Source organism: Protopterus annectens, chromosome 16.part0 (genome assembly GCF_019279795.1).
Source record: "Protopterus annectens isolate FY-2018-M chromosome 16.part0, PAN1.0, whole genome shotgun sequence".
In the NCBI taxonomy this organism is placed as follows: Eukaryota; Metazoa; Chordata; order Ceratodontiformes; family Protopteridae; genus Protopterus; species Protopterus annectens.
The window spans coordinates 584,627,874-584,653,550 of NC_056750.1; the positions used below are offsets into that span (position 1 = coordinate 584,627,874).

A 25,677-nucleotide genomic window follows, 5' to 3' on the forward strand; every position below is an offset into this window, starting at 1 on the left:
TAATTTATCTTGCATTAAGATGTGTACACTTCTCATATCAATACAATATTTTGCTAGCTACACAAGGAAATGAAGGCATGCATGCCAAATTTCATAAAAAAAATACATGATTCAGTTTCACTGACCATTTGTTATTGTAGGAAGAACTTCATAGTTTACTAACCAGAAAGATGATTCACAAAAAATATTTGCTAACATGATATGAATACTTTAGAAATAATAGCAGCAGACGTGATTTATGAAATTTATTTAATATGCAATTTAATGGTGTCTTAACATTTCAGTAAAGATCAGGCAGTGAAGGATGGACCACTAACATTGTAACAGTTATGAAAGTTCAGTCTGTCGTGATAGGTGATGAGATTGTCTGGGCCACTGACATAGCTTTTCTCTGTATGTGTATTAAATCCGTTGTTTCTATGCATTCCAAACTTTCCTAGATGGCTAGTGAACGTTTGTGACATTCCCCTGAACGTAGTCTGAAAAAGAACGTAAAATAAATGGAATTAAAACTATTTTGAAAAACAGTAGTTTGCTTCAACCATTAAATATAAATGCACAGTTCTTTACAAACTTGATACCATTATGTTTTACACTATACAGTGTTATTTTACCTTGAAAACAATATATCTATATAAAAAGTATATTGTGTTAACTTCCAAATCACAGATATGTATTAAATGGTAGAAAAAGTATAAAATGTCATCCTTGGTAAAACTCTAACTCTACAATTTAAAAGTCTGAAAGCTAGAACTTGTGTATATACAAACATGCAAATGCATAAATATGAATATATATATATCTATATATATATATATATATATATATATATATACACACAAAGAGAGAGAGAAATAAGTTTATAATGAATAATCGATGGCAAGTTTTTTTTCAAAACACAAAACATTAAACAAACTCATAAGAGATTACCATTAACCAGCACTAAATTCATCAAAAAACATATTTGCAAATTTAAACTAATAGGTTATATTTGTGATTACCAAAAGTAAAACATAAAAAACAACTTTTATGTGGGTGCCCTCCCACCAAAAAATTAAATGCACTGACTCCAGAGTTGTACAAACTCAAAGAAAAGGGAAAAGCTTGTTAATTATGTTAACGGTCGATCTAATGAACTTCAGCTGATACATAATGCAACTAATTGTACCACTGATGAAAAACACCAGTGTTTCACTGTGTCCTGAAATGTGTCCAGCAATAAATCACACAACACACACATACAAACACAGGTGTATTGGAAATCTCAACATGCAAGAATATCGACACGTTATGTTGATACCTGCATGTGGACAACATACTTACCCAGCCCATATGACTAAAACTAAACAGATCAAGAAGGAAACAAAAAGTGTCTTTTTCTAATTAATTAATTAAAAACAAAGACCACAAACTTTCAGGTCTTTCACATAACTCCTTCACTTGACCACCAATATATATGATGATTTGTGACAGCCAAAACACAACTGTTAACATTATGTGCAAACTAAAGAATGCAGACATGCAAGCCATCTATCTCACTCTCTCTAAATATATAATATACATAAATTTGAGTGCATGACACTGCTGATGTGCACAAACATTGAAACACAGGAGATCGATGCCACCATGTTGAAAATATACGTATCAAAAATACAAAGCATTGAAACTACAACTAGTGACAAAAGGAAAACAATCAATATCCTTTGGCAGTTGGTTAACATAAGCCCTACCACTTACTTCAGACATACTTTGAAAAGTGGTGGTGTTTGTTCATTAGGTAAGGTGTAGGCCTGGGGTTAGGGGCAGGGTTAGCACATATTAGTAAGGAGAGGGGCAAGGAGGATTATGTTAAATAGAACTTTATTTTCTTTATACTTTTCCTTCACAGGTCTAATTTACATCTTAAATTAATATTCCACCACCTCTTCTGATGATTGTAACTCCTGAATGGATCATTTTCCAAGCCACCCCTTTTAGTGATCACATCCAAAATGGATGAAACAAAAGAGACTGATCTGCAAAATGAGGAATGACCCTCTGCAAAGGATGAATTTTCTCTCACTGCCATCTGTAACCCTGTTGAATGATTTTCAGAATCCATTTGTCCAAAACAATCTGTTGCCAAAGAGAAAAATGGAGGTTCAGACTTTCTGGAAGAGAATAAGGGCCAGGGTGGAAGGGGATCACAAGGTGTTTTTAATAGTCATTCAGACTTGTTGGACTGCCCTTGGTTGCGGGAGATTTGATTTTTTTTTTGGAACGCCCTTGCCACTTCCCCTTAAATATCTGATGTACTGTAGTCCCATCTCGCCTTCATTCTTACATATGGGCTCGGAGCCGATCATCGGCTCCGACTCAGCCGATTACAAAGCTCAAAGTCTCTCAGTTGGCTTGTGGCAATGTAAGTATCCCATAGTGTACTGGTAAGAATCCCCAGATCTCATTTGCCGCGTCTACGAGTTCAGAAGTGCTTTCTTTCTTGGCCATGGCTAAGTTGGATTTTCTTCATTATTATTGCTTTTATTGATCGTTTTTTGATATTAGTAGCAGCTTAGTATAAATAGCCTAGTCGTTGTTAATATAGATAGTAAATTAGTAGTGTGTTTTTTGAAAATTTGTGAAGTTGTTGTTGAAAACTTATTGACCGACTATTTTATCTGGACCTCCACAAAAAATTTCAAAATTGGACAAACCTTCTACCTTTTCGGCTCCACTGTCCTCGGAGCCAGTCAAGGTTATCAACATCGACACTCTAGTATCGGCACCAACTTTTTCGGAGCGGACTACTGAACACTTACCTCGTTGCTGGTCTAGAGAATTATTGACGGTCTCCGATTGTGCAGAGAGCTAGATCACCTACCTTGTCTTCTAGATCCTCCAAGAGTCTTTCTGAAGAGGATGTAGAGAGAGTAGTGCTTAGACTCTTGAAGACGTAGTCGCTAGCTAATTTGTTGCCGGCTCCAACCCAGTCGATTCCGGAGCCATCTAAGGCCATACTCCCTGCTTCCATTCCTCCTCTGAGCCATGTTGGTCCTTTGGAGCCAGAGCTATCGGTGCCACTTGTTGTGGAACCGTCAGTTCCAGCACTTCTTTTGTCTGTTTCGGAGCCGAGTTCCGCTCCGACACCTTTGGTGCTGTCCTTGGTGCCTGGGAGCCGAAGCTCACCAGTCAGCCCCGACAAGGACGCTTGGACCCGAACTTCCTCGGTTCTGAGCTTACCCCTCGGTGCATCGGCACAGTTGAGCTCGGATCCTACATCTGTTTCAGAGCCGATGGCTGTGGAGCTGAGGGCTACTTCCGCTTCCTCGGACCTGGGTTGTCCTTGGAGCCAAAGAGATCTGCCTTTGAGATGATGGAGTGTGCTATCTCGGTCTTCATCTCCACACAAGGGTACCGATGCTGTTCCCCCTTAAGCTCCGACCTCTGTCTCAGCACCATCTCTCCTCTTGACAGCAGAGACCCGCAGCCTTAGGAGCCCCCATTGGGTGGCCCCCAGTCTTCTGAGACCTCCCCAGAATACCCTTCTGAGGCGTCTCCTCAGAATAGAACTTGCAAGAGGAAGCATGTACACTCCCCCTGATAAGTCCATCACCTCTGACACTGACCTGGAGGAGTCAGAAGGGTCCCCTAGGTCATCCTCTGATGATATCTCCTTCATAGATATCCTAGAGATCCTGAAACAGAGAGGTGGCTGGCCCACTGTCACCCCTTCTGATGAGGAGTCAGTGTACCTGAAGGCTTTCGGGTCTCAACCTTCAGCCTCTTGGGTGTCTCCACCTTTCAATGAGCTCTTAGATTTAGTCAGTCGAAAGGTGTGGGGAAACTCCTGATGCCGTGGAACTAGTCCCCAGAAGGCCCAACAAATTTCTTTCAGCCCCCAAAGAGAAAGAGTTTTTGACTAAAGGTGTGCCTGTAGATGCCATGGTGGTGGCAGCAGCCACAAAGAAGGAACTAGAGGAAACTTCCTCATCTGTCCATCCACCGAACAAGGAGTCTCGAATGATGGATAGATACGGGAAGCATATCTTCTCTTCAGCGGCTTTTACACTCAGATCACTGAATTACCTCACCCATTTTACTAGGCTTCAAAGAGATCTCCTAAAGGAGCTAGGAGATACTCTCCAAGGTACCTTAGCTGAAGGAGTCCCTGAGAAGGTTGTTTACCTTAAACTCCATTGTTAACTCCTCCATGAGGCTGATATCTTATGCAGCAGATCGAGCTAGTAGGGCAGCGGGTTCAGGAGTTTCTCTTAGGAGGCACTCCTGAATGTGCTTAAGTAACTTTGCGGAGCCCTTCAAATCTACATTTACCAATGCCTCCTTTGACGCTTTCTCTCTGGACCAAAGGTAAAAGATGTACTTGCCAGGTGTGAGCAGGAAGGGAAAGCTCTCTCTGCCGTGGGAGTACGTTTTGCCATCCCTTCTAGACCATACCCTAAAGGTCAGAGAGGTGGGAAAATGTGGTTCAAGAAATCTCAGAGATTTTTCCCGGACACACAAGGTGATTCCTCCTTCAGAGGCAGAGGAGGAGGAAGTAATGGTAGACATCGCCCTAGAGGCAGGGGAGGTCTGCAAAACCAGGGTGGCCGCAATTCCTTTCGTGGATGTCCCTATCAGCGCTCCTGAAGTGGGGCCCGTCTGTGCTTCTCTGGAGCCAGTTGGAGGTCACTTATCTTTGTATCCAGAAGCCTGGCATGACATCACCCAAGACAAGTGGGTACAAAGAATAATTTCCAGAGAATACTTCATACCCTTCTCTTTTCCATCTCATCCCACCAAGAAAATCCCAGATGTTCCTCCCAATCACAGGGATCAAGCAACTATAGAAGTTCAAAAGTTGCTTCAAAAGAGAGTCATCTAAACCATCTTCGCAGACCAGATAGGATTCAAAACTTACTCCAGATTCTTTTTAGTGCCAAAACGAACAGGGGACTGGAGGCCCATCTTGGATCTCATAAAATTAAATGAATCAGTGAAGAAGTCCAAGTTCCAAATGGTAACACTGCAGTCTATATGCAGTTTAGGGAAAGACAACTGGATGTGCTCCATAGACCTCCAAGATGCGTACTACCACATAAAAATGGACAGAGCATCGAGGAGTCATTTACGCTTCCAGCTGGGAGCCAGTCATTACCAATTTTGTGCTCTGCCCTTTGGTCTCACCATAACCCCAGGGTGTTCACCAAATGCATAGCGGTAGTAATTGCTCACTTGAGACGTCTTGGATTCCAAGTGTTTCTGTACCTGGATGACTGGCTCCTTACTGCCACCACCAAGCACCTACTTCTACAAGCCAGAGATTCAACCATCCAAGTCTGCACTTAGCTAGGGATTACTATAAATTGGGAAAAGTCTGCCTTGTTGCCCTCTCAATATATGACTTTTATAGGTGCAGAAATGCAGAAATAGACACAGTCACCATGATGGCTCGCCTTCCTGCAGACAGAATACAAAATCTAAGACAACAGATATACAGTCTACTCCCACAACACAAAGTCAAAGCGAAGACAGTGCTCAAACTTCTAGGAACCATGGCTTCTGCTATAACTCTAGTTCCACTAGCCAGACTACATATGAGAATCCATTAATGGCTGCTCTTTTCCCAGTGGTCTGTTCAACAACTGCCTCTGTCTCATCTTATTTTGGTAATGGATTCTTGCAAAAAAGACCTTCGTTGGCGGATCCAGTCCAGTCAACTAATGATAAAGACACCATTCATTCCTCGCCAACCCGTTGCTACTGTGACCACGGATGCCTCCCAGATTGGGGGGGGGGGCATTATCTAGGCAGAACAGTCCAAGGCACATGACAAGAACACAAGGCTCACTTGCATATCACTGTCCTAGAGATGAGAGCAGTGCTACTAGCGTTGCAAGCACTTCATGACTTTCTTCCTCTAGGGACAATAGCAATTCAATCAGACAATATGTCAGTGGTATGGTATATAAACAAACAAGGAGGAACCGGATCCTACCCCCTATGTCGAGAGGCTCTTTGTGTTTGGCAGTGGGTGATATCTTTCCAGCACTTTCTAGTTGCAACACATATCCCGGAGATAACCACTGTGATAGCCGACAAGCTCAGCAGGACAATCTTGATGCCTCACAAGTGGTCTCTGAATCAGAAAGTCGTGGATCAGATTTTCCACAAATGGGGACAGCCTTGCTGCGATCTGTTTGCCAGGCCAATCAACGCCAAATGCAGCAGCTACTTCTCCCTTATCCCCCCCCCCCCGGGGGAGACACTGAGAGACACACTTGTTCACAATTGGTCCTCGGGACTTCTTTATGCATTGCCTCCCTTTCTGCTAATATCAAAAGTGATCCAGAAAGCAAAGACCTTGGGAAGCATAATGATTCATATCACCCTTACTGGCCTCATCAGATTTGGTTCCCCTCTCTCAGGCCTCACCTTCTGGACGATCCATGGTCTCTGGACCCAGTACCAGACCTTCTGATACATGTCAGGCACCTTCCACCTCTGTCTTCACACCCTCAACTTGACACCGTGGCTGCTCCACTTCCATCCCTAGTCAGGCTTCATGATTTCTCCCCTGCAGTTACACACATCCTCACGTCTTCTCACAAGCCTTTTACGAGAAAATTATACACTAGCAAATGGAAAAGATTTTCTATTTGGGCATGGCAAAAAAACAGATTCTTACACAGTTAAGGTTCTATCTACATAGACCCAATGAGCTTAGGAGATCAGACCAATTGTTTGTATCTTTTTATGAGACAAGAAGAGGTATGCCAGTCTCTAAGATAACATTATCAAATTGGATTTCAAATTGTATATCTTTTATTTACTCTTCTAATGGCAAAGAACTCTCATTTAAAATTAAAACTCATTCTACTACATCCGTATCCACATCTGCTGGCTTTCAAGCCAGAGTTCCAATTAACAGTATATGTGCAGCAGCAACTTGGGCTACCCCTCTTACCATTATTAGTCATTACAAATTGGATTTGGCCTCCAGGGGTAGAGCCTCCTTTGGTTACATGGTTCTTAGGAGTATATTCCCATGAGCCACCTGTGAAAAAGATGCTAGGGATGCTGTCCCATATGTAAGAATGAAGGCAAGATAGGACTACAGAACATAAAGAAGGTATGTACTCACCATCATGTTACATGTTTGTAGCCCATCTCACCCTTCATTCTTACGAACCCACCAAACTACCCCCGTCCATGTAGCCTTGAAGGATCTGGAGACAAGATAGTATCTATCTTCCTTGTGGAAATACCTTCTATCACTTTTTTAGACAGCAGCAAACAAGATCTGGGGATTCTTACAAGTGCACTATGGGATACCTACCTTGTCACGAGCCAGCTGAGAGACTTTGAGCTTTGTAATCGACTCCAAACCCATATGTAAGAATGAAATGCAAGATGGACTACAAACATGGAACGTTATGGTGAGTACATAACTTCTTTTTTACCTGAATTCTTTTGATAATGTGTATTTTTTTTTCTAAAATTGGATGGGGGGAAAGAAAATCCTTTGGGCAATTTGGAAAAGGAGGGGCGAAAAATCTTCCAGATTCCCTGGACCAGCTTGCACCCTTCGTCACACTTTTTGGTCACCTCTGCAGCACAAGGGCCAAATACTAAATCTCTATGTAAGGGAGAATTTAAAATCTCATTTCAAATTATCTGTGATGTTCTGAGAATGCAGCCAAGCAAACTTCCTTAAAACAGTACCAGTGGCCTTAGCTCTACAACATGTATCAATAAAATCATATACACACTGCAGTCAATGATTAGTGACCTGTGCAATGGAAAAAACTAGGTTATTTAAAGCAGTTTATCTGATGTTGCCCTTTTCATTCTCCCTAACTGTTGAGTCTGCATATCCGACGTCAGATCCAATTTGGCCACATTTCCAAGACTTTAGGATCTGAGTCTCGAGCTCCTCTATCTTCCATAATGCATCATACCTTCCCAAACTCCTAAGATCTCTTAAGCCGCCAATGTGTCAAGAAGTGGTTCAGAGTCTTGGGTGTTAACTGTATAGAAATAAGTAATAGGTTTTAAATTTCCTACTTCTTTAAGATCTTTCTTTGTTTAGAACTTTTTACTATTTAACTTTTTTTATCCTCTCCTCCTTAAAGTTTTTTTCCCCCGCAGGTGTTAGGGACAGCTGCCTCTCCCCCTTTCTCTTTTTGCTTTCCTTCTGGTGCCATTGGCACCTTTCTCTCTTTAATTAGTTAAATTAAAAAAATTAAAATAAAAAAATAAAAACTTTTTCTCTTAATAGCTTTGCTGTTTAGCTAGTTTAGAAGTACGTCTGTATTATAAATTCTACCTGTGTATCTGATTACATCTGACATACCTACAGGCTTTAAAAGATGCACTTCATATGGGCATAAAATTCCAAATTCTGATGCCCACAAGAAGTGTGTCTGTTGCTTGGGACACAGTCATTTAGATGCAGACTGCCAAATCTGTGCAGCCTTTAATCCAAGGGCCCTCTCAGACAGGTGGAATAAATTGATTCTAAAAGGATTGTTGACTTCATCTGGGGCTGAAACCCCCTCAAAGCCTTCCAGTTCCAAGGAACTCAAGCGGCGAGTCCTCTCTGCCAACTCAAGGGCTTTGCAAGAACATCAGGAAAACAGACCAAGGTTGTCAGATCTAATATCCTTGGATCTGACCCAGACTAAACCATTTATGGATCTGAAAATCTCTCTGGATCCCAACAAAACAAGACCTTCTTTGGATCGGAAAGCCTCTTCAGATCAAAGCAAATCAAAAAATATTTCAGATCCAAGGACTTCCTCAAACCCAACAGACGCTCTTCGTATTTCCGGTTCTTCCACTCCGAACAGGACAACCTCGGATCCTAAGGCATCAGATACGAAAGTTTGGAGCCTTACTCTGGTACTACATATTAAACTGGTGTCTCTAGTTCCCCCAGCTCAGATACTGAGAACACCATGCAAATCTAGCCAGCCTTCCACACAGTTTCTTTCTCCAGGTCTTCTTGGAGTTTTTCTGACTCCAATATGGACAGGATGTTGCAGAGGTTCTTCAAGGCTCATATACAGATGGGGTTCTGCTTTCTCCATTCCATCTTGAGCACCCCACAGAGGAGGTCCCCTCATAAGAAAAAGTGCAAGAGGAGGCACTTAGACTCCCCATTTGAGTCCTTAACAGAGGACACCGATTTTGGTGAAGGAGAATGATTCCCCCACTCACCACCTGACAATGTCTCCTTTGCAGACATTCTTGAACTCTTGAGGCAAAAAGGTGGGTGGTCCTTCCAAAAATCCTTCTGAGGAATCTGTGTTCCTGGAGACTTTCAGGGCGGGCCTGTCTACGTCCTTGATGAGTCCCCAGATAGATGAACTCATTGACTTAATTTCCATCTGGGCTTGGAAGGAGCCAGACACAGTCATGCCAATCCCAAAATGTCAGGATAAGTTCCTTAGTCCATCTGCCGACTGCTTACATTGGAGTAAAGGTGTCCCAGTTGATGCCATTATTGTCAGCAGTCACAAAAAGGAGCTTGCCGAACAAAGCTGCTCTGTTCATCTCCTAAACAGGAGTCTCAGGCATTGGACAGACCTTGAAAGTGCATTTATGCCTCAGCCACCTTCACGCTGAGAGCACTGAACTACTTGGCACATTTTACACACTTGCAGAGAGATTTGGATAAAGAGTTAAACAGCTGTCTCAGAGAGACATTGTCAGAGGAGGACCTTAAAAAGGTTTCTTCCTAATTGTCAACAACATCTTCCCTTGCAAATTCCTCAGTGAGGCTGATTTTGCACTCTGCAGAAGGCACCTCACAAGCAGCTGGTGCAGGCATAGCCATAAGGACAATGCCTCCTTTAATGGTTCCTCTTTATTTGGACCACCTGTAAAAAAGAAATGCTTGCCCACAGTGAGAAGGATGGAAAGACGTTGTCTGCTTTGGAGATCAAGTTTCCTACCCCCCCAGAAAACCTTCTCAAGGAATGAAAGGGGTGGGATGAAGACTTGGTTCAGGAAATCTCAAGGGCTTTTCCAGGATCCACGTGGGGATACTTCCTCCAGAGGCAGAGGAGGAGGTTTCAGTGGTAGATGCCACCCTAGAGGTGGAGGGATCCAAACAAAATTAGGACTTCAGGGAACCTTTTCCCAATAAGCCCTGTCAACACTTCTGAAGTACTGCCTGACTGTCCATCTCTGGAGGCAATTGGGACATCTAGCCCTGCCCCTAGATCCCTGGACAAGTATAAAAAACAATGCCTGTGTGCTAAAAATAATACCCAGAGATTACTACATTCCCTTTTCCCCTTCAACTTCAAGCCCCAGGAAGATACTCCCCAATGTGCCACACTGTCAGTGGGAGTTTGTCATTCAAGAAGATTAAAAACTTCTAGAAAAAAGTCATCCAAGAGGTCTTAACTAAACAAGTAGGATACGGAACTTATTCATGCTTCCTTTTAGTGCCAAAGAAAATAGAGGACCTAAGCCCACTACTGGATCTCAGCAGCCTGAGCCTGTATGTCAAGAAGTCACTGTTCCAAATGGTTACGGTTCAGTCCATTCTGCCTCATCTATGCATGGACGATTGGATTTGCTCCTTAGATCTCCAGGATGTGTATTATCCTATCAAAATGAGCAAATGCTCCAGGGGACACTTGGGCTTTTAGCTGCAGCCAGTCATTACCAATTCAGAGAGCTGCCCTTTGGACTCACCATAGCCCCCCTGGGAGTTTACCAAATGTATGGCAGTCGTTGTGGCTTACCTGAGGCTAAAAGGATTCCAGGTGATTCCATATTTGGATGATTGGCTCCTTACTTCACCAACAAGGCATCAACTAATTCAAGCCAGGGATTACTGAGTCCAGATCTTCAATTCCCTGGGCATTTCAATAAATCTGAAAGTGACTCCTATGCAGAATCTAGAATTTATAGGAATGCAACTGAACACTTCAGCACAAATAGTTTTGTTGCCTCTACATCGCATAATTTCTCTGAGACAGCAAGTCCAGGACTTATTAGACCTTCCATCTGGACCAGCCAAGTTAGTTCTCAGAGCACTGGGATCTGTGTCAGTGGCCATCATCCTATTACTATTGGCAAGATTTTTAATGCAAGTTCTTCAATGGACCCTGGCTGATTAGTGGTCCCTTCTTTAACAGTCTGTGTCTGCTCCTGTCAAACAAACTCCAGGCTGCAGAAACTATCTCCAGTGGTGGATGCAGTCAAGCGATCTATCTCTGGGCAGGCCATTCTCCTCCCTCCCAGTAGCCACAATGACCATGGATGCTTCCTAATTGTGGTAGGGGGCCATTTTCAGGGAAAGATGGTCCAAGACAAGTGGTCCCCCTACGAGACCAAGCTGTATATCAGTGTCGTAGAGATGAGAGCAGTCCTTCTAACATTGCAGGCCTTTCAGGATTTCTTCCCTCTGGGGACTATTGCAATTCATGCAGACGTTAGTGGTCTGGTACATAAACAAACAAGGAGGAACCTGGTCTTACCCATTATGCAGAGACGCCATGAGAGTTTGGGAATGGGCAATCTCTTCAAGCCACTTTCTAATTGCAGCTAACATTTACAGGGACAGCAATGTATTAGCAGACAGCCTCAGCAGGTCCATTCTCAGTCCTGATAAATGGTCCCTCAATCAATCAGTACCAAACAAGATTTTCAGCCATTGGGGACAGCCTTTTTGCTACCTTTTCACTTCTCCCCAAAACAACAAATGCAGCAAGTACTTCGCTTTGATTCCCCTCAGGGGGGAAGTTACCAAGGGATGCTCTAGTGTACGATTTGCCCTGGACCTCCTTTATGCTTACCCCCCTCTACCCTTGATCCCAAGATTTCTACAGAAAGCGAGCAAGCTGAAGAGCTCAGTAATCCTCATTGCCCCCTTCTGGCCTCATCAGGTATGGTTCCACTTCCTATGGTCTCACCTCAAGTATCCCCCATCGATACTGGATCCCAGTGAGGACCTTATTTCTCACCCATCAAAACATCATCAGCACAGTCTACACACCCTAAGAATGACCACATGGTTTCTCTACTTCTAGTGATTGTAAGAAAGTCCAGGCTAGTTTCCCTAGTGCATGACATAATCTTGGCCTCCCAGAAGGCTTCCACAAAAAAAAGTCTATAACAGTAAGGGGAAAGGTTTTTCGATTTGGGCTTCAACTGAAAATATTAACCCATTGTCAGCTCCTACGTCAGCTATGGTCCTTTTTCTGAGTTCACTTTTTCATGAAGGTGCCAGTTTCTTTACCATAAACTTATAACTGGCTGCTATTTCTAGTTTTCATTCAGGAAAGGGATGATCTTCTATTTTTTCATCAAGATTATGCAAGGCTTTCATGAGCGGTATCTTCTTACTAAGACCACCAATAAAATACCCTTCTCCCCTTTGGGATCTTACAGTTGTCTTTTGAGGCATTACTCAGAAGCCCTTTAAACCAGCCGACAGTTGTGACTTGAAATTTCTTTCCTGGAAAACAATATTTTTAGTAGCCATCACTTTAGCCAGAAGAGTATCAGAATTGCAAGCCCTATCAACCAAACCTCCTGACATCATTTTTCACAAAGAGTTTCTCTAAGAACTAAACCCTCTTTTATGTCTAAAGTAGCAACAGAATCCAGTATTAACCAGTCCATTCAGTTACTGGTTTTCTTTCCAAATTATTCAAACAAAGGAGAATAAGAAGTTATGTACCTACCATAACGTTCCATGTTAGTTGTCTTCTTTCTTCCTTCTTTTGTTGGATGGGGAGCCGATCCCCCTCGGCTCCCTCGACTCCTAAAACTCAAAAAAAGCTCAGAGCTAATTCCAGGCTCCCCTATATCCCCCAATGCTAATGCTAACTACTCTAGATCTCGAGATCTGGCTTGGTAGCAAATATACTATTCTCCAATGGGATAACAATTTTCAAGGGAAGAAACACAAGAATTCGGGGTCGGTCTGTCCAGTGGGGGGGGGAGAGAGGAGGGGGGAAAGAGAAAAGAAGAAGAAGAAGAGTACTAACATGGAACGTTATGGACCACTGTAATTTTAGTTGTTGTCAATCTCGCATTCTTGCTCTTGCTGGATGGGACCCCCTCCCACCCTTATCCTGGGGGCTATCGGACGGGCTCTTGAGAACACGTGGAAACAAAATTAGCGCGGCTTCTGGAGACCAGACCATGCCCAATCCCAATTTGTAATGTGAGATGAGAAGCCCAGGGAGCTGCTGCACAAATTAAGTCCTGTCATTACCTGTCCTGGCAATGCTGGTAATGAGCTACACTATGAGGTTGAGGTCTTGAGCCCTGAATGAGAATGAGGTCTGTATGATGAAAGTAATTGTAGATAATTGGAAAGGAATTTGATAGATTTAGAGACTGAGAAGACTAGTGACTGGGTCTGCACTTGACAGAAACACCAACTTCAGATTGATTAGATGAGATAGTTGGTTCTGTTTACTCCTCTGAGTAGTAATTCTGTCTAAGTAAAAAAAAAATTGGCTAAAGCTCTCTTTTGGCTGATGTTTAATTCAAACGAATTTGGGTTAGAATGGTTTAGGTTAATTTTCATCAAAATTGTGGTTTGAGGATTTGAGAAAAGGGAAAGATACCCTGTGAGATAAAACGTGAGAGACAATTGCTTAGATTGTGAAGGAGTTCTGCATGACATTCTATGACATGAGTTAGGAGTGCTTACGAAATTTCGAGCAGAAAGCTAAGAAAAGAAAGCAATTTCAAGCAATTTCAGAGAACATGAATCCGCTGAATCAAGTTAGAGAACCAAATTGAAGCGGAGGGTCTTTAAAAGGTCTTTGGTTGGAGGTTTGAGGGAAAATAAGAAACAGAGGAAGAAGAAATTTACAGCTGAATTCTGGACTTTTACAGAGTTTATGACATGATGAACTGAAAATTGACACCAACATGAAATTGATGCAGAAGATCAGCCAATTAAACTTAAAATATTGATGCAGAAAAAAATAAAAAGGATGGATACTGATAGAAAGCAGTAAAGGAATAAAATGATTTCATGATGCCAAAAGGGAAAAACGTTCCTATAAGGAATTTTAAATCTTCGGGTAGATTATGAGAGGCAGAGAATCAAGAAGAGCCGAGATATGAAGATAGAAGATATGAGCCTTGAAGGGAAAGGAGAAGAAACCATGCTGTGAGGGTTTAGGCGAGATGAGAGCCCCGGTGCGACTGATGGGTAATGGGTTGGGTCTGGTGGTCCTGTCCAAAGGCTGATTCAGGGAAAAGAGGGCGAAGAATCCACATCATCCAAAAGGGGCAAAGTAAGGGGGGAACCACTCATGGTCTCATGGCGATGGCTGCTGGCTTTAGTAAGTATAAAAGGGGAAGGGGGAAAAGCATACAGAAGTCCCGGGGGACCGAGGGGGAAGTCACCTCTTGTCCTCGCCTGGGATGGAGGGAAGAAGGAAGAAGAGTCTTGACACTTGCTGTTTTGGGCAAAAAGAAGTCAGAAGATCGCAGATGGGAAGATCCCACTCTAAATTCTAAATCTTAGAATTTTGATTTACCGCATTGATTGCTGGCATCTTGATTGTTGTGCATGATGCTTGAGGATTGGAAATTGCTGAACTCAGAAAACGCTTGAGAAGAGATCGCGCTGAAAAGGATAAGAGTGCTTCTAGTTAAACAGGTGCTATCTGCTGTAACTTTGTTTGTGATGTACCACACCACGGACATATGTTCCACTTGACGCTTGTTTGTGTCCGGGACACAAGTCGCTTGTTGCGCTTGCAAATTAAAGCACTAAGCTCATGTCTAAGAGACATTTACGCGGCTGGCACAGCTATTCTGGGGGTTCCTGATGCCCTTGCCCTATGCCCTGGGCACTCACCCACCCCATCGGGAGGCATATGGTCTTCCTGCAGCTGGTTAGGGGGTGGCAGCTGAGAGGGGAAGTTGAGGTGAATGAACCTTGAGGGGGGTGAGTTCTTATATACTTGAGTGACAGTTGATGAGTGCACGAGAGTTATCAAAATGAAAGGTGCATTGGAGGGAGTTTTATCAATTGGAGGTCCTCATGTGCAGCTAGAATTGAAAGGGCCTAGTGCTAAGCAAGCAGTACCTGAGGATCCTCCATGTACTGGAAGAGTTTGAGTACCAGTCTGGCGCGGATACTGGGTAATTGAGTAAAAATTCTGCTGGGTCTGTGGTGCTAAAACCCTCTGCTCTGTGAGTGTGTGCCCAAGGGTAAGTATGACGAATAGGCAGATTTTTCTAATTTGTGACTAAATTAGAAAGGAAATGGTTGAATGGTGTTGAAATGCCTGGAGAAGCCCATGGTGGCTACAGTGAAATCCCTGGATATGAGAAGCTGATTGAACACCCTAGACAGGGAAATGAGCCGTCCATGCGAGGATGGATAGAGAATCTGAATCGCCTGGCGTGAGTGAGCTGTGGTGCCAGAAAGGGCAGGGCCGGTGGTTGGTGATACTGCCCAAGCCGGAGCGGTGACCATGCGGTTGGTGGTGGGTTCATTTTGATGTGATAAAAGACAGCATCCTGCGGATCTAATTGGCATCGAGATTCCTGAAGTAGCCCAGACCGGAGATCGTGAGGATATACTGTTTGTGACTGACTGTTTTTTGGACTGGATGTGATCTATTGACAATTTCCCTTATTTTGCTTGGGGTAGAAAACCTGTTTTTTTGGGGGATCCTTGCTGGTCTTTTTGATTTTGGTTATTTGGGTTTTTGTGGGACTGATTGGGGACATTTTGTTTTTCTTTTGGCTTTTTTTTTTCTAATGCTGCTTTTTTTTCTTGTGCTGGAGCGGAATAAAGGGGTTCTTTTGGTTGAAGGAATTATGGAATTTTTGTAATTTGTAGACCGAAGGAATGTCTACAAGGCGGATTACATAGGATCTGACCCGATGTTAAGGGGGGCACTGGGGGGCAGCCCGCTTCTGGAGAGCTGCCACGTCCTCCAGGGTGCCTCAGGGGGAACTGCAGCCCTCAGGCTCCCTGCTCTCTGCCACCCACTGGGACTCTTTCTCCTCTCCCTCTCTGTCTGGGCGTCAGCCCCAGCTCTCTCTGCTCTCTAGAACCTATCCCCCTGTCTCGGAGATGACCTGCCTCTGATTATTGGATAACCACTTCCTCCCCTCTTCCTCCACAGGCTGGGTGGGATAGACCTGGGGGGGGAACTCCCTACGATCTGGCAAACGAAAGACCCTTCCTCCCTGAGTAGGGTGGACTTCAATCCCCCCACCTGAAAGTTCCATACCTCGATCCATCAAACAAAGGCGTCCACCTCGGCACAAGAAAACCGCCCCCGGATCACCTCACGCATCAGGGCAGCCTTGACCGCCCGCGAGCCTGTGCGGTGGCATCTCTACTGCCAGGATCTGCAGATCACCCATTTGCCGCCGAGGAGGAGTTCCGTAAGAGGGTTTCTGTGCTCAAGTTCATAGTCATTTGTAACCCCTCAGCTAGGGTGGCAGGGTCATCCTGAGGAGTTCAGTATCAGTTGATGAGGTTGGAAATGGTGAGGTCAGGTTGGTGGCATAGGTAATTCTGGGCTGTGGAGACGAGTATGAGAAACAGGCGAGACCCCAGCTTCTTGAGCCTAGAGGCCTGTCCTAAGATTGGACAGGAACGGGAGGACAGTGATAATTTCTTCTTGGTGGCCGCAGCCACCGCCTGTGGGGAGCCGGGCCTTTTGTTGTCTAAAGCCACAGGAACTGTTTGGGATAAATTACACTGGTAAGGGGGCTGGGTGTCGGTGGGACAGAGAGGGGAGCAGTTGGTAACCCTGTTGCCACCAAAAACTGCAGGGTTCAAAGGAGGGACACCTGGGGTCACTAGGGCAGGAGAAGGGACACAAGATTACACTCAAGAATCAAGGAGAGATTAGGACTCAGGGTCCCCTGGCTTTAATCCAGTCAGTCTGCAAGATACAGAGGCTCAGAGTCACTGAGACACTCTCACCCCCTGCAGTCTCTAATTCCATCGATCTCTGTCTGGGACAGCAGAGGATGTGTGCTTCCTCTTGCAGGGAGTCTTGGATGGGGTAGACTTGCAGGGAGAGACAAGGGCACCTGGTCAGAGAAAGACTCAGGGGAGGAGGGAGGAGGGGCTGGGTCTGCCCGGGGGAGGGGGTTCTCCTGCAGGGGGCTGAGATGAGAGACCTAGGAGGCAGGCACTGACAGAGGAGGGTGAGGGCACGGCGTACCAGCCCTGTCCGAGGCCTGAGGCCTAGGAGGGCCGAGAGACCGAACAGAGAGCGAGGGCTGAGGGCCCCAGGGAGAGCCTGTACTCCACAGCCGACCGATGCCTCGGCCCGATCGGCCGACAGGCCTCGTGCCGGGGCCGCCCTCAGAAGAGGAGATCAGAGAAGGAGGCCAGCTCCCGAAATGGAAGGGGAGACGGGCCGCAACCGGGATCAGATCCGACAAAGCCTCCAGGAGCGAGGCGAGGGGCTATGGAAGGATGAGCTCTATCGGGGCTGCGGAGCGACGGAGTCTGGCTCTCAATGGAGCGCAACTCCGGTGCAGACCTAGAGGAGGAGGAATGTAATCTGGGGCGAAATCGGAGCCGAACTGACTTGACAAATTCCACGGCAATTTGGTGTCAGCCTCGGAGGAAGTTTTGTTAGCTCACCACCTGTGCAAATCATGGTCTGAGAACCACCCCTTTTGCAAAGGATGGGGTGACAATGGACAGCCTTCTCGGGAGTTCATTTTGTGACGATAAGCCGAGGACAGAGATGGGGGACTGGGACGGCGATCTGTAAAGACCGGAGGATAATGGATCTCTTTAGACCGATGATGAAGGTGAGGTAGGCTGCAGCTAAGATTCGGCTCCAGCGGGAGCCGGGCTCCGCCAGAGGCTAGGGGATCTAGACCTCGGCGCTCAAGTAAAGCCCGCGATGAGTATGAGGTTTGAGGCCGGGCCGCACCGGCTGCAGCAGCCACCGGGGAATTTTTGCCCGCCCGGTTTCAGTTTGAGAGCTCCGCAGGCAGGCGGGCGTTTTTAAGTTGAGCATGGGCAGCCCTTTCCGCTTGGAGACAGGCACGAGAGTAGGTGCGACAGCACAGCAGAGCCGCCAGTCACCCACTGTTCAGGAGGTAACTCCAGGCCCCAGGGCAGACTGTGAGTTTGTCGTTAGGGCTGGCTTCATCAAAGCACCCAGGACACGCACAGAATCCTGCACAAAGAGAATAGGCAATACACGAAGTGTGAGCACAGACACACACAACTGGACAGGGCACTGGAGAGGCAGAGATGACACACCCAGAATCACACTTCTTGAAGCCCATGGAACAAGAAAACACAAGGGGAGAGGGCACAGCTAAAACACACACACAGAAACATAAAACACAGACACAGAAAGATAAAACATAAATGAATAAAAGGAAACACAAACAATAACAATATGACTATAACAAAAAAAGGAGAAAAAGGAGCGAAAAAACAAAAGATAGGGGTGGGAAACAACAAAAGCAAAAAGACAGGGAATAAAGAAGGGAAAGAAAAAATGAAACAGTATTGCCTCAATAAGAGCTATCGAATTACTAGAATGAGCGGTACTACTGCAAAGGAATAGCTATAGCCGTGAGGAATATACAAGAATTGGCAGGATGGAAAAGTTATATGTTACATCTTCTTGATGTTCATAGACAGTTACATTTCTATCTGCACAGGACAAAAAAGCACAGAAAATCTGATCAATTCTTTATATCCTTTTCAGCTAATCACGTAGGACAAGCAGTATCCAAGATCACCTTGACTAAATGGATGACTGATTGCATTTCTTTTTACTCCCAAAAAGAAATTGAATTACCTCATCCACCTAAAGCTCACTCTACTAGATCCGTGGCCACTTTATCGGCTTTTTCTGCCATGGCTTCAGTTGATGAGATATGGGCTGCAGCCATGTGGTCTAAGACTCAAACATTTGTCTCACATTATGAATTGGACATTGGCTTCAGAACCAGGGCATCCAGTGCTCTGGCATAGCCTTCCTTAAGGGCCACCCAGGAGTTAATTACCTGGGGACTCTGACCTAACAGTGAGGGAGAATAAAAAGGACAACATCAGATGTAGATGTTATGGACTTATCATAACTTGACATATTTGTTGTCCATTTTCATTCTTCCTCACATCCCTCCCATCCATCCCCCAGCCTAAGTCTCTTCAAGAAGTACCTAGAGGAATTTGGAACACATAGATTAATGGTTTGGGCCTGAAATTTCTTGATATTTCCTATTTCTTTCGGCATGTAACTTATTATATAGTGCAGAACACTCGATCTGAGGAGTTAGGAAAGGTTTGATGGGAGAGGGAGGAGTTCAAGACTCTGAACCTAAAGTCTTGGAAATGCGGCCAAATCAGATCAGATGTCAGATCTGAAGAGACAACAGTGAGGAAGAATGAAAATGGACAACACAGATGCCAAGTTATAGTTAAGTACATAAAAAGAAGTTATGTACTTACCATAACATTCCATCTGAGTTGTTCATCTCGCCTTCATTCTTACTGATGAGTTCAGAGCCGATCCTCGGCTCCGACTCGGTCAAATGCTGAAGTGCTTCCCTCAGATCTTGTTTGCCCAATCATATTGATAACTAAAGACTATAGTCATTGAAGTAAGAATACCGTAGCTAAGGACAAAGTATCACTAAGACTTGTTAGAACTTCCCGGTCCTCAAGACTTTAAAGGCAGGGGGTTGGTGGGTGGGACGTAAGAATGAAGGCGAGATGAACAACTCACATGGAACATTATAGTAAGTACATAACTTATTTATATGAAGTTGTTCTATCTCTCCTTGATTCTCACTAATCTCTCAGCATCCTAAGCACCATCTCCTTGGGTGGCTCATGGAAGTATATTCCTCAGAACCATAGAACCAAAGGAGGCCCTGTCCTTGGAGGCCTTATCTAATTTGTAATGAGTGATAAAGGTATTAGGTGAGGACCATGTGTCTGCTGCACAAATGGTATCTATATGCAGCCGTGCTAGAAAAGCTGAAGAAGTGGAAATTGCCCTGGTTGAGTGAGCCTTGACATTATGATTTAATGTCATCTGTGAAGAGTTGTATGTGAAAGAAATACAATCTGACAACCATTTTGATAAAGTGGTTTTTACCATCGGAGTACTCTTCTTTGAATCTGAAAAGGAGACAAAACGTTGATCCGATTTTCTGAAGTCCTTAGTCCTGTCTAAATAGAATCGAAGTTGCCTATGAACATCGAGTTTGTGCAACTTGTTCCATTTTTTTTTTGTATATTTTGGGAAAAACACAGGTAATGCTATAAGTCTGGTTGAGATTCATTTCAGAACAAACCTTAGGTAGGAATGAAGGATTTGTTCTTAGTGCTACTCTATCATTATGAAAAATCAAGTATGGGGCTTTGATGGCCAAGGCATGTAGTTCCAAAATCTTTCAAGCGGAAGTAATAGCTACTAGGAAAATGGTTTTCCAAGATAGGTATTTCAAATCACAGGATGATGCAGGTTCAAAAGGGGGGGTAAGCACAAATTTGAGATTCCATGGAGCAGATCGGATTCTAATAGGTGGTCTCAAGTGAATAGTACCCTTAAGAAACGCTTTAGAAAGTCTATGTGACATGATGGGAGTCTGTTGATCACCAATATGAAAATTAGAGATTGCTGCCAAGTGAACTCTCAGGGTTGCTGCAGCTGCTCCTTCATGAAACAGTTTAGTCAGAAACTCTAGAATGGAAGAAATCAAAGCCATATATGGATCAACATTATTATTTGACACCCATACGGAAAATCTTTTCCACTTGCTAAGGTATAGTTTCCTAGTAGAAGATTTATGAGACAAAATTAAAGTGTCCTGTGCTGCAGGTGATACATTGTGAAACCTGGCTATTAGTGGAACTGCAGCAGACAAGCTGTCAATTTTAGGGTATGAATTGCAGGATGAAGAACCCCTGATGAATGTATCAGAAGATCTGGAACTGGGTCGAGGAACCATGGTTCTTCCAGTAGATGAGGCTGCAGAAATGGGAACCAGATTTGATGAGGCCAGTAAAGGGCTATCAAAATAACGGTCCTTCCCAGAGTGTTAGCTTTCTGTAAGAATTTGGGTATCAGTGGAAATGGGGGAAAAGCATAAAGAAGTCCCGGGGGCCAACTGTGTACAAGTGCATCCCTTAGGGCATCTCCTGAGTTGGGAAACAGGGCAAAATAGTTTCTGAATTTGGTGTTGGTGGGGGTTGCAAAGAGGTCGCAGCAAGGCTGGCCCCATCTGCGGAATATCCTTTCCGCTACTACTTCTTTCAGGGACCACTCGTGAGGAGAAAGTATTGCTCTGCTCAACTTGTCCGCTATCACATTGGACCTCCCCAGAATGTGCATTGCTATCAGAAAGCGCTGGGTGGATATTGCCCACTGCCATACTCTCAAGGCCTCTCGACATAAGGGGTATGATTTGGTTCCTCATTGTTTGTTTAGGTACCAGACCACTGACATGTTGTCCGTCTGTATTGCAATAGTCCCTAGAGGAAGAAAGTTTTGAAAGGACTGCAAGGCTAGAAGTACCACTCTTATCTCTAGGACATTGATATGCAGATGAGCCTCGTGATTCTCCCACATGCCTTGGGCTGTCCTTCCCTGAAAATGCCCCCCACCCTATCAGGGAGGCGTCCGTGGTCACAGTGGCAATTGGGGTTGGGAGAACAAAGGGACATACTAATGTCATTTGAGGAGAGGTCAGCCACCAAAGAAGATCCTTCTTGCATGACTTTGTTATTATAATGTGGTGGGATATTGGAAGTTCCTGATAAGACCATTGTGTGAAAACCATCCATTGCATATCCTCATGTGCATTCGGCCTAATGGAATAGCAATGATGGCTGCTGCCATGGTCCCTAGTAATTTGAGCACTACTGAATCTGGGGCTTCCTGTTTGGGGATGAGATTCAGAATTTGTTGTCGAAGGTTCACCACTCTTTCCTTTGCGAGTTTTATGGTCATGAAAACTGTATCGAGATCTGCTCTTATAAAGACAGTATGTCTGGATGGCTGCAAAGCAGATTTGTCCCAGTTTACAGTAATCCCCAAACGACTGCAAAGATCTAAGCTTGTCTCCATTGCATGTATGAGTTGATGCTTGGTGGTGGTGGTAAGGAGCAAGTCATTTAAATATAAAAACACCTGGAATCCTAACCGCCTCAGGTGAGCCGTGACTACTGCTGTTCATTTGGTGAACACTCTGAGGGCTGTAGTGAGACCAAAGGGCAGAGCCCAAAACTGAAAGTGACTGGCTCCCAGCTGTAAATGCAGATGATCCCTGGATGGTCTGGCCATTTTTATATGGTAGTACGGATCCTGGAGATCTATTGAACACATCCAATTGTCTTTTCCTAGACAAGGACCATCTGAAACTTTGTTTTCTTGACAGATTTTTTCTACCTGCTGAGCTCCAAAATTGGTCTCCAGTCCCTTGTTTTCTTTGGTACTAAAAAGAATCTTAAGTAAGTTCGAGATCCTCTCTTATCTGCTGGGACTGGTTGGATGACTCATTTTTCTAGCAACCTCACAATCTCTGTGGTTGCCTGTTCCCTGTGATTGGGTGGAAATAGAAGTTATGTTCTTACCATAACGTTCCATGTTAGTTGTCTTCTTCTCGCCTTCTTTCTTGCTGGATGGGTTCTCTAAAAGCTCGAGTTGGTTCCACCAGGCTCCCCTTATATCCCACAATGCTGTATTACCTCAGATCTCGTTTGTAAGCTAGGCCCAGCCAATAATAAATCCAGAACAACTGGAAATAGGAAAACCCACCTCTATAAAAGGAAAGGAAGAAGGTGACCTGAAACCTGATGAGGGAATATATGCATAGTATAGCATATACATATATATAATAGAGGTAGTAGAAAGAGAGGTCACAAACAAACTCCTCTAGGTCTGTCCAGGCTAGGGGGAAGGAGGGTGGGACGCAAGAAAGAAGGCGAGAAGAAGACAACTAACATGGAACGTTATGGTAAGAACATAACTTCTATATGTTAAGTTGTCTATCTCGCCTTCATTCTTGCTGGATGGGACCGCGTCCCTAGCACCTTGTCCCGGGTGGCCTATCGGAACAGACTCTTGAGTACAGTGGAACCAAAATTAGCTCTATGTCTAGAAGCTAAATCCAACTTATAATGAGAAATGAAAGTGTGAGGAGTAGCCCATGTAGCTGCTGCACAAATGGGTATCAATAGGCAGCCTGTCTTGGAAAGCTATAGAGGTAGCCAAAGCTCTAGTCGAATGAGCCTTAGGTTTGTCAGGCAACTTTTGGTGTCTAATTTCATATACAAGGGAAATCCGGGATGTTAGCCATCTGGAGAGTGATACCTTCAAAACTGCAAGACCCTTTCTGCTTTCTGCATAAGAGACAAACAACTGGTCAGTTTTTCTGATCTGTTTGGTCCTGTCCAAATAATACCTTAATTGACGATGAACATCTAGCCAATGCAATTTTTGTTCAGACCTGTTAGAAAAGTTAGGAAAAACACAGGAGGTCTATGTTTTGATTTAGATTTGGAGGCTACTTTAAGTAAAAGGATGGATTGGTCCGTAAGGATACCCTATCCTTATGAAACAACAGATTGCTGAATGCATGAAGCTCTGAGACCCTTCTAGCTGAAATAATGGCTAACAGAAAGAGAGTCTTCCAGGATAGCAATTTCATTGAACAGGAAGCTGCAGGTTCAAAGGGGAAGAATCAAAGATGTGAGAACTAAATTAAGGTCCCAAGAAGGAGGAGGAGTTCTTATAGGAGGCTTAAGAAGAAAAACTCCCTTCAAGAAAGCTTTGCAAAGCTTGTGAGACATGATGGCAGAATCTGAGATGCCCGCATGAAAGTTAGATATAGCTGCCAATTGAACTTTAAGAGTAGAAGGAGATGAACCTGCATGGAAACGTTCAGCTAGAAAATCAAGGACTGTTTGGATGGGAGCAGTGAAAGGATCTATGTCCCTTCCTTGAGCCCAATAGGTGAAACGTTTCCACTTACTCAGATAAATCTTCCGAGTGGAAGATTTATCAAAATATCTCGAACAGCGTGAGATATTTGAGGAAGCCTGGCTAAGGTTGGAACTGGAGGAACCAAGCAGTGAGGTTCAGAGAGGGGAGGGAGCGATGTAACTGACCCGACTGATGGATCAAAAGATCTGGAACTAGGTCCAGATGCCAAGGTTGCTCCAACAGAAATTGATGTAGAAAGGGGAACCAAACCTGTCGAGGCCAGTAAGGAGCAATGAGGCCTTCTGAGCGATAGCTTTCTGTATCACTTGAGAGATTAGTGGGAAGGGAGGAAATGCATACAGAAGTCCCTGGGGCCAAACTTGGACTAGAGCGTCTCTGCTGGGCTGGCCTGGTAACGGAAAGAGGGTGAAATAATCTTTGCATTTCTTGTTTTGGGGAGTAGCAAAAAGGTCGCAGCAAGGCTGACCCTACTTGAGAAAAATTTTCTCCAAGATAGAATCTTTCAGAGACCACTCGTGAGGCATGAGGATAGCTCTGCTCAACTTGTCTGCGATAAGATTGGACTTCCCGGGGATGTGCGTTGCTATCAGAAAACGCTGAGAAGAAATCGCCCATTGCCACAGTCTGAGTGCTTCTCGACATAGGGGATTAGGACCTGGTTCCGCCTTGTTTGTTGATATACCACACTACAGACATGTTGTTCGTCTGAATTGCTATCGTTCCCAAGGGAAAAGAGTCTTGAAGGGCTTGCAACGCTAAAAGCACTGCTCTCATCTCTAGAACATTTATATGCAAGTGGCGTTCGTCTGGTTGCCATATGCCCTGGACTGTTCTGCCCTGATAATGCCCCCCCCACCCGATCAGGGAGGCGTCCGTTGTCAGAGTAGCAACCGGAGGGGGAGGGACAAAGGGTCTTCCTAGGAAGAGCTGGGGGGAAGAAATCCACCAAAGAAGATGATTCTTGCATGCTTGCGTAATCACAATGGTGTGGGACATGGGAAGTTGTTGGTACGACCATTGTGTGAAGAGCATCCATTGAAGGATTCTCATGTGAAATCTGGCTAATAGAAGTAGAGGGATAGCAGCCGCCATAATCCCCAGTACTTTTAGAACTAGTCTGACTTTGACTCTGTTGCTGTGGAAGAGAAGGGAGACCAGTTTGTGTATGTCTGCTATTCTTTGGTCTGTGAGTCTCGCGGACATGTTGACTGTGTCTAGATTTGCACATATGAAGGTAATAACAAAACAGACTTTTCGCAATTTATTGAGATACCTAACTTTTGAAAAATAGGTGTAGTCTCTGGCAAGTAGAAGAAGATGCTTGGTAGGAGCTGTGAGGAGCCAGTCGTCTAAGTATGGAAACACCTGGAATCCTTGACGTCTCAGGTGAGAAGCTACCACTGCCATGCATTTGGTAAACACCCGGGGGGGCAGTGGTGAGTCCAAAGGGCAGGGCTCTGAATTGAAAGTGACTGGTTCCCAGCCTGAAGCGGAGAAATCTCCTGGAGCGTCTGTTCATTTTTATATGATAGTACGCATCCTGGAGGTCTATAGAGCACATCCAGTTTTCCTTTCCCAATAGGGGTAGGATGGATTGTAGCGTGACCATCCAAAATCTTGTTTTCTTGACAGACTTGTTCAAGATACTGAGATCCAAAATGGGTCTCCAGTCCCGTTTTCTTTGGAACCAAAAGAACTTGGAGTAGATTCGGATCCTTGCTGGTCTGCTGGCACTGGCTGAATG

The 25,677-nt window shown here is 44.5% G+C and overlaps 1 protein-coding gene across 1 annotated transcript in view; it reads right to left on the reverse strand.

Annotated features, from left to right (window-relative positions):
• Positions 1 to 232: 232 nt before the first annotated feature.
• Positions 233 to 25,677, reverse strand: part of CCHR16.PART0H9orf116 (chromosome chr16.part0 C9orf116 homolog) — a 156,421-nt gene continuing 130,976 nt past the window's right edge. Inside the window, exon 3 of the mRNA XM_044058599.1 lies at positions 233 to 479. Within this exon, the coding sequence (XP_043914534.1) occupies positions 291 to 479 (189 nt within the window). The 3' untranslated portion in view covers positions 233 to 290. The remainder of the gene's footprint in view (positions 480 to 25,677) is intronic.